Raw genomic sequence first — 13,734 nt, forward strand, 5'->3', positions numbered from 1 at the left:
TGTGTGAGAAAGAGACCGGAAGGCAGTATAAGTTTCTGATTGGCTCGAGGCCTTCTCATTTCAAGCTATGTTCAGGCTTCAAGGGGACATTTTAAATCAAGCTGCACAAACTAGAAATCCACTAAGTTCTGGAGGTACAACAGCAAGGTCACCTCACCATGATTGGTCCGATAATTAACTGTCTTCAATTCATAATTCATGGCTTTTATTGACTCAAAGCCAACCAGGAACCGGTGTTTACATTTATATCACACATGCATGTAGCTTTACTAAGTAATGCACACTTCCATTGTCTATCATTCTGTTTTACGCAAACAGTCTTTGTTTACTTTAGAAGAGATTAGCTCAGTGTGTGTAGGACATTGTGATGGTGTGTATAAGAGAGTGTGAAGGCTATTTACACTCAGTGAACACTTAATTTGGTAAACATTGTATTGCTAAGACAATTGACAATAATGATTAATAAGATTAAATTAAATTAAATTAAAACTTCTTTTGGCACAACTACAATCTATTCCAATTCAATACAACAACTCTGACTGCCATTGTTGAAAATGTGTCAATTTAGTTTTGTTTGTTACAAAGTAGGAGGTATTTCAGATTTGTGTTGTCCTCTTTATTTACATAGACAGAGGGGGTTGAAAGACATGTCAGTAACACTTTACAATAAGGATCACAAAAAGTGAGTAGTTACTGAGGAACGAATGAGGAACGAATGGTAGGTTAATGAGTATGATACATTACTTTGAGAGACTGTGATTCAAGCACTATTGATTAGTTAATGTAAACAGTCTGGGAGTTACTCTATTAATGAAGCATACTCATTAAGGAATGCTTACTTTACCATTAATGTATCGTTACTGAATCAGTACCTACTCATTAACTTACTATTACCTAAGGCGTCATTAATACAGTATCTCCCAGTCTGTTTACCAATAACTAAACAGTGCTTGAGTCAGTTTCTCAGTAACTACTCATTAACTTATCATTACCTAATGCTTCATTAATACAGTAACTCCTGGTTGTTTACATTAACTAATCAATGATGCTTGAAGTACAGTCTCACCTACTCATTAACTTACCATTCGCTCCTCAGTAGTTCCTCAGTTACTACTCACTTTTTGTGACCCATATTGTAAAGCGTTACCGACATGTCAATATAATGAAGTCAAGTGAAACACCAACATTGACACAGGTCTTCCACTCTGACAGTGGCAAAAAAATTAACATGATATGCATCTTGAAAGTAGACACAATGGGTAGCGGTTGTATTGGATCACATTAGATTGTACAGGTGTTTCTAATAATGTGGCGAGTATATGTGTATTGGAGAGAATAGCAGTGTATGTAAATGTGGATAGTGGTGGGTACATACAGAATATCCTTATTGTGGATGTAAGAAGGTATGTTAATGTTTATGGGAAAGTGTGATGATGCTGTGTACAGGAGCAGGTTTTGTGAACCTAAACAGCCACTCATAAATATTACTCATTAGGCACATGTGTTTACAGAGAGAGAGTATGTTTCACATGTTAATGCATGCGTGCGTAGGAGACGAGAGGGAGATACGGAGAGCGCAGGAGCTGAGTTGCAGGTGTGCCAGTGAGCCTGAAAGAGTGTGTTTATTTCTATGAGGTGGGAAGCGATGACGGAATGGAGCATGGTGGATGTAAAAGGGGATGGGGGGGGGGGGTGGGGCAGGGTAAGGAGTGCTCCAGTCCTGTCGCCTTGGGTGCATCAGCAGCAGCAATTGTTCCTTGCCCTGTGGGGGCCACCTGACTGTTCTGTCACCCGCCACAGAAGGCTGACTCTGCCTTAAAGTGCTCGGCCCTCGAGCCTGCAGTTCGACATGCTTGATGTTTAATACATACACAGGGTGAATATTGAGAACGCCTCGGGAGAAATGCAGTACACAGGCTGCAAGGGAGACAACTTTCATTTTCTTTGTCAGTTTGTTGAACAACCAAGAATAGAGGAGCTCCTGTACAAAGGGATGCGTGGGCAGGCAGGCTGTGTGAACACATAATTGCCCGGAATTTGGAACCAGAGCTGGAGCTCCATCACGTATTTGAAATACACAAGATCCAAGCGTTGAGCACCTCTCAACAGAAACACACTCGTGGTGAGTGGGGGACAGCTTCGTACTGGGGATTGTGTATGGCGCTGACTTATCTCAACCAGGGAATACACATCATGCTCACACTGTTTTCAATCAAAAATACCTGTCATGAACTTATCAGGTTGGCTAAGAACCCCCACCCCCCACCAAAGTGCTCTGCAACCAGTGATTGTGGTATAAATTGGGGCATCACTACTCTAAGGCAGAGGAACGGGTCTCAGGGGTGACCCTGCTGCTTAAGTCAACACAATGAGTGTAATAAGGTGAGCCACACACACGCACACACATGCACGCACACACACTGGAGATGGAACACCTTGCTGCATAGTAAGTATATTTCATTCATCTACATGCACCAAGCCTGCTGTAAAAGTGTAGAGGTGCTCACACCCACACATTCAGCAGCATTTCACTCCGTGGCTTATCACAGGTGAGAACATCACTAGACACTGATTTGGATGCATGGCTGTAACAAGGATGAATACTGCAGATAAGGTAGACAGCCTAAGCCAATCATGCATCTTAACAGACACAACATGTATTTTGGTAACAAATAAAAAATATCTTCCTCAATGTCAGCGACCAGTGGTGAACATTAAACATTACATTTTATGTTAAAGGCCAATGTTTCTGCTTGAGATTGTGCACTCAACAGTCTCTGGGTTCATCAGCTCTGAGTCCATAATTAATCAACCATGCTGTGTAAGTAGGACTGGTGCCGCTCTCTTATCATCACGTACAGCAACACACGCCCTCCAGACCATCAGCGGATTAGCGATGGGTGCATGTGATAGGAGAGCTCCTCACAAAGGCTTTATTAATTAGCCTCGCACCGACACTGTAACCGCCGTGTGCAACACATGTTCACTCTAATCAAAACTTTAAAAAGGGAAACGATGGACCTCCCAATTGTGTGTGTGTGTGTGTGTGTGTGTGTGTGTGTGTGTGTGTGTGTGTGTGTGTGTGTGTGTGTGTGTGTGTGTGTGTGTGTGTGTGTGCGCACGTGCAGGTGGAATAGAAAGTGCACCATATCCAAATTAGCGAGGCAACTTTCACACATCGCTGACGAACCGGTTATGCTGCACTTTACTAAGAAGCCGCATGAATGATTGATCAGACAGGTGGGATCGAGTAGGGAATAATTCAGAGGCGATTAAGAGGAACAGGCACACTGAACGGTCCGAAAGCTGTCCAGATGTCACACAAGTGCACAATTTTTTTTTTAAATAGACAGATATCAGGTGTGTTCTACTCACTCGCCCCCGGTGCGTTAGAGGAGCATCTCGGTCGCTCAGGGCCAGCTCTTCAGATGAGTTCTCCTGGGACAGCGCGCCTCGATCCTCGCTATCATTCTTTGCTGAAGCTCCAGCCTCTTCACAGCCTCCCCGAACTCGTCCTCTTTGGCATTACATGAACAAACAGCTGCATGCCCAGTGAAATGTCGCCCTTTAATCGTTGTTTCAGGGGTTACAGTCGTCTTTCTCTCAGTATGTGGAGGAGAATTGACAGCAGCGGATTCCTATTTGAGGGGATGCTGACGCGCAAGCGGAGGGGCTCGCCTCCTGCCTCTCATCTGTCTCCATCAGCTCTCGGTCAGACGGCACCATGTGACTAAATCCACCGTCAAGACTGACACCGTGCCAAAGGTGGTTTCCGCTAAAAGCTTTCAAAATAAAACATTTATTAACAAACGAAAGAAAGTATTAGAACCTCGTTAACAGCGATCTAAAGAAAAAAAGCTCAAAGAAAAAAATAAGCAACTTAATAAATTATTAACTAGGCCTATATTTATATAGGCTACAACATTTTCTGAAGATGCATTCTTATTTTTTCTGTGGTGGCATTGTAAAAAATAGGCTATAGGCTAATAAATAATATAGGCCTATCACTGTAGGCCTAATAGAAAATTGAGACATTTGAACTTTACGTTTTTTCATACAGCAGCTTATCCTACAGAACGTCATACATTTCTAGTGTGAGGTGCTAATTGTTAGCCTACTACTGTAATATGCTAAATGTGGATTAATATCGATATACCTTCACATACTTTCTGCTAGCTCAGGCTGAATAATTGATCATTTGTTCTGATATTAACATTAATATTTATATAAAACTCACACAAAAAACTTTCAATGCCTTGATTGAACTGTAATGCAGTTGGTTGCAGTCACCTGAAAAAGACAGATAGCAGAAGCTAGTATGCTACATTCATAGTATAATAACATATTAAGTAAGCTAACAAGAACTACAAAACACGTTCACGCGCTGGCGCGTGTAGGATATACTTTATTAAGTGTGTACCAGACCAAACCAGAGCCAATACCTGTGTAAGTGGAATTACATTCAACATTTCCTCCAAAGGTATGTAATGTTTCTCTTTTTCTGCTTGCGTGAGATATTTAGGCTAGATAAGTAGCTAGGTCAACATGTTGTCGAATGTATCTTGTTGGGTATTGAAATAGGCTACCATCTTAACAAATATATTTATTCTTGTTTTTTATTATAATTTGCAAATATTGCATGACCTAATTTTTCAAGCCGGTTTGACACGACAGATCAAAGAAAGCTGAATAAATATATGAATTTATTTGCTCATTTCTGGCCTGTTTTCAATCAAATTATACATCATATCATAAAAGTGTTTCATTTTTTTTAATAAGTTGATAAAGCCTACTTAACACAATCAGTGTGTTTAAGATGCACTTTTTTTGAGTTCACGTCATGTTTTTCTCTCAAAATTGATTTCACTGGTCCTGTTCTCATATCTCATTTTCAATTTATGCCTAGAGCAGTAGACCATAGAGTGACTATATGCTACTTGAGTTGCTATTGGTTAAATGGCCTAGAGAAGGCCGTTCTCAAACTTTTGATAGCTGAGGGCCAATTTAGGAACCCAACATTGGACCAAGGGCCCCCTGAAAAATTTGAGGTTCGAACACTTCATTTTGTGCATTTTGGTTCATTTTTATGCAGTAATTTGTGTCTTCTGTAGCCTATTTATTTATGGTGGACATGTTAAGGAAAAGACAACTAGCTCCCATTGACACACATCTAATGGAATATCATTAAGGCACTGAGGCATTCTGTATTGCATTCAAATATTTATTCTACTTTATTGTTCAAAACTTTCTGCACATTGATCACCTTTTGGAGTGTTTTTTGTAGGACTCACTACTCAGCAGTGTTAACTATTATGACACTATACATTGGAAATAAACAGGGTGGGCTATCAGCAGTCAACTAGGCAGATAGTTCCATGGCTATCAGCAGCTAGCTAACGTTAGCTTGTTAGCTAAACTTTAGGCAAAAGAGTTAGAAACCAGATAATGTTAGCATCCATCCTTAGACACTTGACCTAATTCACCTTGAAGGTAAGAAAGTGCATCGTATTGGGCTTGACAAGCTCACTATCTAACAACTTACATCGGGACCACTACAATGCCTGCTGCACTGCGGGAGGCTGACCAGCCGTCTGCAACGAGAGGGCAGAGGCCAGCCGAACTTCGCAAGTTTAAGATGGTACGTACGGTCCACACTGTAGGGGTGTTATTATTAATAACGGGGGAATGAATATAAACAATTAGGAGGGATATTTAAGTGTTTTGACCCCTGTACTGTTTTTACTGTTACGGGGGACGCATCCCCTCCGTTTTTTTTTCTTTTTCTTTTAATAATTCATAATTCAATGCGGGCCGCCAGATGGGAAAAAATGCAATTCAACTTTGCACAACAGATTTGATTTGCAGTAAATGAACGTCCAACTGATAAGCTTTTATTTTGTAGGTGTAATTTCCTGTATTTTTCCAGCATGTGTCTAGCTTGACGCACCTGTGAAGGCACCCATTCAATTAAAACCGACCTCACGGACTAGTGCCTCAAGCGGCCAGCGTTAGAACAACACCAACTGTTCAACAAACGATTCTGGAGACCATTATTTCTTCACCAAAGCATAATCCCACAATAAATTATTGACATGCTGCTCATAATAGCCTCTGTATTTATTCTTCTTTGAGTCTGGAACTTTCTTTATGGCAAAATAGTGAAGAAAAATCTAATGAGACTCTGCCTCCATGGCCATACACATAATCTTAAACTTTTATGAGCACAGGCTTATATAGAGAAAGCATTCATGTGCTTTTTGGAAAGCCAGTGCTGGCTGTAATATGCAGCAATGTGGGGTAGTTTGTGTTGATGTCCTGCAGAGCTGAAAGGAGCAGCTAATTTGGCGGATTTAAGGTAGGTTATGATGTATTATCTGCCACAGCAGGTGTTAGTTGCATCAATGCAACATATTCTGTATTGTCTTATTTACCACAGCCACCCCCCTAGGTGACCTTATGTATTCCAGGCTAAATGGCATCTTTTGTAGGTCTGTAAGCAAAGCAAACCACTATCATTTGGGGAAATCAAGTCCTTCAACTGCTCTTGTTGTAAGAAAGGATGCAGTCTAATTTGCGTCCGTCTCACAAATGAGGATGTGGCTGTTCGATAATGAAGGGAAAGAGACTTCTCTTGAGTGTGTGTCTGCACGAGGAATCTTCACTGGGGTGTTTGAGGGGCAAATGGTGCGACACAGAGAAGGAAAACGAAGAAACTGAGAGAACGAAGGAGGGAGCGGGAACTAGAGCGACAGTCTGAGGCGCTTTCAAAGGGAGAAAGCCTTGTGCTTTTGAGGTCTTTCCCCCATTGTTGTCCACTACTAGCCAGACTCTTGGGTCTCCTCCACAATGCAGAGCAGCGCACCACTGGCTGTCCTGTCACTTCACATTAGTGTCCTGGTGGAGAACAGCAGCCCCTGAGGGCTTGGACACACTTGTCATGAAAGAAGTGTTCTGGACACACACACACACACACACACACACACACACACACACACACACACACACACACACACACACACACACAGTGAGTCGATAAGGAGGTGTTGGGCACAATAGGCAAAAATGGGAACTGTAGGAGAACTTCCATCAGGGCTTCCAATACAATGAAACAGTGACCTTATTTCAGCAGTGACTCTCCTCTCTCACTCAATGCCACCCACGCACATGCACACACACTCATTTTTAGGGCACACGTTCAGAAAACATGTTCTCATAAGAAATGCAGTTGTGAATGAGTGAGCTTCATGCATGTAGTAAGCTCAAGACAGTCACTAATGTATTCTACTGGTAGCTCCTGCACTTACCAGACTTCATGTGTAACTGTCAAACATGAAAGCTGTTAAAAAACAAATTGGTTCATGCCACTGACTATACACCAATGAACTGCACCCCATGTTAGGCCCGCTGGTTTGTCCATCTTTACAAAAATGTATGTAATACATCCCACCTTTTTGTTTGAACCAATGGAAACTTTTTTTTTTGAGTGGTAGATATTTCACAGATTTCAAAAGATTGCAGATATAATGTATTGGCTTTAAACTGGTGTGAAACGTGTATAGAAGGGTAAACAAGACGTCTAGAATAATATGCCACAGGGCAGCTCTGGCTACTCTCGTAGTTTACCACCACCGGTATGAATGTGTGTGAACGAATTGAACCAGGAACCCTGTAAAGCGTCTTTGAGTGCCTAGGCAATAAAGCGCTATATAAAACCTATCAATTATTATTATTATTATCATGGGTTTACATATTTCACACAGTATACGTTTCAACATCATTGTTGAAGCCAGAAAAATGAAAGTTATTTATTGGCAAAACAATTCCAACCCAAGGTCAACTTACTAGCTTTTGCTGCAGCTTTTTTACCCCATTGCACGGTCTATATGCCATCACTCTTGACATGTAAGCTCTTGCTGTTGATGATTTCATGCATTGCTTATTCAAGAATATTTAATTGTTGTTAATTTACAGGTAGCAAGCAAGCGGGCCGCTGAACATTTGCTGATGAAGATGGTGTGGTGATGGTCAAAAAGTATCCAAGGCTAGAAAGTGGATGTTGGGGTAAGATTGCTTTGTTGAAAATAGTATAGTAACACTTGGCTAAAATACAGTCTAGCTTTCCACTAACACAAATGCACCATGTCTTTAAGTCATATACGCAGTCATAGACACATGACGTACAGTAAAACACTCCGCAGGATGCCTCACCATGTAGGCTACACAGATAACATAACACTGCAAAGTAGTATGTGCCTAACAATGCTTATCCGAGACAAGAGATGTGACTATATAAAAGCACTGAATCACAGAGAAAACTATCAATCATCAACATACATAAATGTAGGGAAGCAGGTGCAGGTGGGGTCTTTTTGTATGAGCTGCTTCAAAATGATTATGATGCTTTAGTTGTTCAGTCTGTGAGCCCTCGTGATGAAAGAAAAGCTTGTTTCAAAATGTTTTTTAAATCAACCAAAAAAAAGAGCTCAATCTGTGCGTGCTTGCTGGCTTCCAAAAATATCCTGAGGTTATTTTTGGAGATGGGAGGGGGGTCTGCTCCTGGGCTCGGCTGGATGCAGGTGGGCAGGGCGGCGTGGAGGAGGGGCAGCAGCGGCACTTTTAAAGGAGCCAAGCGTAGAGCGTGTGTGATGAAACCAGATGTGAAGTGTTCCCTCAGTCAGCCCGCAGACGCCTAAAAGATTCATCAAGCTGCTGAGGAGAGGAGCGAGGGGGGACCTTTCTCCATGTATGCTATGCAGAGAAAGGGGGAGGAGGGTGACCAAGACCTGCTTTTAAAATCTTTTCTATTATAAATCATACTGGGGCTACCCAGAAGGCAAATAGAGAATCTAAACAAAAGGTCTGTGAGGAGAAAGCGAGGCAGGGGGCAAAAAGGATTTTTTTTTGGGGGGGGGGGGGGGGGGGGAAGGGGGGAGGCACCTTTTGAAAAAGAAAGTGGGCAAGAATGGAAGAAGGCCTAGTGTGTAAGGACAGATGCAATAAAATAGGCTAGTAGTCTAATACAAATATTTTAACTGTGAAAGTGCATCACTTAGAGTGGATAATGGTGTACACTATATAGTCACCTGTGAGCCATTAATGTTAAAAACTGTGAATGCCCTCAACAGGGAGTCTTTTTAAATGTGGGAGAAGAAGCTTCATTTGGAAAATCACTTAGCCTAACTGAGTGAACAACTGGCTTCCATTTTGAATAATGACCCAGTGCTAAACGTGCAGTGCAGTCATGGACATATAAAGAAAGTGCAGTGCCTCAATACATAACATTTTTTTAGGGTGTGACTAACCATATAGCCACAAGATGGCGCCCGTCCCCCATCATCATCATCAGCATCATATCGGCTGAATTAACTCGGTCCCCCTCCCTCCTAAAACACGCGCTCACTTTATGTAAAAAAAATAAACGATACGGAGCATTTGTTTGTAACAAACAGTGAGACAATATTTAAAGTCCAAACACACTTAAATGCCCGACGTATTTATTTTACCACTTTATCTGAAGCCTAATTCAAATAGTTTTGATTTGGCGTCATAGAATAGTTGTCTAGCTAGCCTTTACGGTCAACATGATTGAATAAATTGTGTTAGGCCTATAACGTTTTTAATCCACACGCGCGCACTTTCTCTACGCCCTCGGTCAGACCAGACACATCCCAGCCCTCGTTTTACTCTATGGTTTTACTACACCACCACCAGCAACCTCCCACACCACACCACACCACCCCCTCCCCCTCCCCCTCCTTTCACACGCTGGCAGCCACCCACCCTGCCAGTCAGTCACCTCAATGCGACCGGCTGGCTGGAGCGGAGGAACAAACGAGCAGCAGACCCAGAGCAGCTCAGGGGCGATCGTTCCGCCGCGTGTGTTTTGGCTCAGAGACACCGGAGCTGAAGAACAGGAATGGGACGCCGGTGCTCGCATCAGGACTGAGTCTGGTCGGCACACTTCGAGCTCCTCCGGCCCGTTTTCAGGTCCTTCCCTCACGGCTCAGAGTCACGTTTTCCGCCGCTGACACAATGGGCTGCTGCAGCGGACGATGCACGCTCATCTTTATTTGCACTTTACAGTTGGTGAGTTGACCCTCAAGCTTACTACTCTACTTGTTGTTAAACAAGTTTGAACAGTGCAAGCAAATGTTTTTAGTGTTACCGTAATGTTTTAAGTAGCCTATTGTGAACTAGGCTACTTTACAATTACATTCCTAATGACTGGGCAGTAGCGCGTGCCCTTTTGAAGGCTGATCGAATGCTGAAAACAGGATCTGTTATGGAAATATGCATTATAAAAGTTCTATAGCCTAACTCATTGTAATAGGCTAGCCTAGTAGACGCACATTACAGACGAGTCTCCACTTACATAGGCCTATTTTCTCTCCTCTTTCTTGTGTTGATTTTCGCTAAAAGTGATTGAATAGAAAACACGACATGGATTGATAGCTTTTTATTTTATTTTTGTATCCTATTCTAAAGTAGCAGTGTTGTTTATTATCTTTTACCTGATCCTTGAGGCAATTCACTGTTGTGACAGAAAACATATGGTGCTGTTGGTAGGAAGTCAGCCTTTCCCCTGCACTAACAACCTTCAAGTATGGGGCACAATAATGGACAGTAGACTACCAGGTTAACTATGCTGGATGATGTCTAATGACAGAGCATCAACAAATGGATTTGCTCTTTTGAATATTGTAATAATGACCCTTAATATACAGTGATATTGAGTATAACCTGAGGTCAACAATAAAGCCCATGTCCCTGTTTCAGAAATAATATCTGATGCCTCGTGATGTAACACATCTAAGACGTGTGCTAATGCATTTCTTATTTGATCCTCAGATTTGAGGGATGTGTTAATCAAGGACTCAAGGCATCTTGAAAAGTGTTGATCCACAAAACGCAGCAGGAGCAGGGACTCATAGCTTGTTGGAGCGTTCCAGTTTTTGATCAGTGCACTTTTTACTGATGGTATCCGTGGTGTCTCGCATGATGCTTCCCACAGACTCACAGGCCGGCTAGCCTTTGCTGACATTTTCGGTTAGAGTTTACTTGACAGGGTGTGACAAGGTTATTTATGGTGGTATTAAAACCGAGCTTGCTCAAACCCATTGCGTAAATGTCGTTTTCAAGCAACTTAGGGCGTAATAAAAACATCCCCCAGACAAAGGGACAAATGGGAAAGTTCTGGTATATTAGACCTTGAATGTGGAAATCCCAAAAACACATAAACAGTGCACACGGAAGGAAAAAAGAAAGTATAGGATGGGAAGTATCAGCTGTAACTGTGTTGAAAACGACGCCAGAGTGTCTTTAAGTTATGAAACCCGCCCCTCCCAATTAATGGAGTCATAACCCCCAAGTCATCACAAGATAGCTTCATAGTTTGCTTGTGTCTGTTTGGATAAGGTCTGAATATCTTCAGTATTGCTCCCTTAGTAGAATTGTGTCTTATTCTCTGATGACACACTCACAAGACACTTGAGGGACACACCTGTTTTCCCCTTCCCAGACACTGGACCTTTTTGCCTCATTAGAGAGAGAGGGAGGGCGACCATCTATTAAGAGCTTCATAAAGCTGTCATCTGGCTGCCTAAAAAGTCCCCGAAGACTCCTGGAAACAGCTTTATTTCCCCCTGGCACAACTTCTGGATGACCTGACACTTCCTGCCTGAAAAAATACACACCCACACCCACACACACACACCTGCACACTTCTGATGAGTTTAACCTAAAAGATGGGTGCCATTAAACCCTGCCTGACCTTTGGAAAAGTTTTCAGGTTGTAGGATGTGTGTTTATGTGTGTGCGTGTATACGTGTGTGTATGTGTGCGTGTCCACATGAATGTACATGTTTGTATGAGTGAAGGAGCTCAAGGGGGGCCCACCTCTCTTTTCCCCTGGCTGAAACCTATGCATTGACAATGAGCCAGGTCATTCCCAGTCCATTACCGGGGTCAAACTACCATTAACAAAACAACATCCTCTGCTCCTTTAGATGTAAAAATAGCCCCTGTGAACCGTTGTGTGTGCTAATTAGGCAGAATGAGTGCTTTGATCAAACCTCTTTTGGCATCTCGGGCCATCCCCTAATTGAATTGTGGTGCGCTCTCCTCATCAATGTGGCCGAGTGCTGGGACTCATCTCTCTGGGACAGAAGGCAACAGATAATGAGCCGGTATTGATCGAAACACGCTCTGTTCCCTCTCCCCTCCGCAGCCTAACTGTTCCAGACAGTAGGGCTGAATCATTGTCAGAACCGTGATCAGCCCCAGAGAATGGCAAGCCCCCTGTCTGTCTTAATGATTAGTTTGTACTCCGAGACACAGTCCTCCTTGTTTTTTGTCTCGACGGGGTAGGTTGTTTGAGGTGTTGACCCAAAGCTGACCTGCTACGGAAGCTTTTTTTTTCTCGATATGCCCGATATGGGACCTGGTCCAGACATAATGTGAATGTCAGCGACTGGCCATGATGAGGACGTTGTACTGAATGGAGCTGACGGTTAATTCACCTCTGTGGACAGTGGTTGATTGATGAAGGAGGCCTCTTCGTTGGTCATAGCAGTTTTCAGGGGAAGGGCAGACGCACACACACATAACATTGAACAAGGGTTACAAGCTCAGAACTGAACACTGACCCTGGAAATGTCTGGCCATAACTGCCCTGGCAGCACTGAAGGACACAGCGTCACCGAGACACAGATGCTATTTCACGCACCCCTATTCACACTCAGACACAGCTGTGCATTCTGTACTGTGAGTTATAGGTTAGTAGGTCTAGCATTGGGTAATGATTACATCCTTGCTATGAGAGGAGGAAATGCAGCTTTGTCTGACAAGATGAGATAAAATACATTTTATTTGATCAAACGCAAGCGAGAAGAGAAGGTGTCCATGTTGCAGCAGTTAATGACTTCATTTGTGCCAATAGAGGAGGCATCAGAGATCTATTACAGTCAGACTGCTCAAAAGCACAGTGTGTGTGTGTGCGTGAGAGTGAGTGTGTGTGTGTGTGTGTGATATCTTGAATCACACTTCTCACTTTTCCTCTACTCCTTTGATGACATAGCAAGAGAATATAGCAATTTGACTTCAGTTCAGTGAAGGCGTCTTGAGAAGAAGACCGGGTTCAACAGAAGTGCTTTCAAGAAAGTTTTAGCGAGGAGCTGAGTGGCTCCTCCTTAAGAGTGTTCTCTCTAAAGGCATGGTAACTCCCTTTGTCAAGAATCATGTCATCTCCCACACTTTGCAAAGGATTGGGTTGTTTTTTCCCCCTGCTTCCACTGCCAAATCTTTTGCTTTTATGGAGGCACTAACATTCAAATTTGTTGAATATTCATGACCTCAGAGATACTGGATGTCTATCAGCATATTGTTTCTCCCACCTCACCAAGTACATGTGTTCAGACACACAAAACACAAGGTCCTGGACCATAACTTTGATGTAAATGCATCACCCTACCATAATTAGGAATAATTAGATAGATGGGGAAAATATAATGCAGTGAAACACTGTGTGTTATCAGAACAGCAGACCTGGGTGTGAGAGTTACTGCTACTGTACAATCCTTTTCTGTCTTGCGAGTTCCAAAAGGTGGTATATCCCGGTCTGTCCCACCCGGTAAGTGAAATATGAAAGCTGTTTTTGGCACGAAGGTTTCAATTTCATCAGTTACAGATGCTGCCGACATCTGTTCAGGGCATCTCTTCTGGTGTGTGTGTGTGTGT

At 42.7% G+C, this 13,734-nt stretch overlaps 2 protein-coding genes across 2 annotated transcripts in view; one reads left to right on the plus strand and one right to left on the minus strand.

Annotated features, from left to right (window-relative positions):
* Positions 1–3,507, minus strand: part of LOC307253422 (uncharacterized protein) — a 36,395-nt gene extending 32,888 nt beyond the window's left edge. Inside the window, exon 1 of the mRNA XM_080031456.1 lies at positions 3,376–3,507. The gene's annotated coding sequence lies outside the window, so the exon portion shown is untranslated. The remainder of the gene's footprint in view (positions 1–3,375) is intronic.
* A 6,294-nt stretch (positions 3,508–9,801) lies between these two features.
* The window catches only part of nkain4 (sodium/potassium transporting ATPase interacting 4), a 60,014-nt gene continuing 56,081 nt past the window's right edge, over positions 9,802–13,734 (plus strand). Inside the window, exon 1 of the mRNA XM_080031480.1 lies at positions 9,802–10,086. Coding sequence (XP_079887606.1) covers positions 10,033–10,086 — 54 coding nt within the window. The 5' untranslated portion in view covers positions 9,802–10,032. The remainder of the gene's footprint in view (positions 10,087–13,734) is intronic.

The sequence above is a fragment of the Ammodytes marinus genome, assembly GCF_949987685.1.
Source record: "Ammodytes marinus genome assembly, chromosome: 7".
Classification (NCBI taxonomy): Eukaryota; Metazoa; Chordata; class Actinopteri; order Uranoscopiformes; family Ammodytidae; genus Ammodytes; species Ammodytes marinus.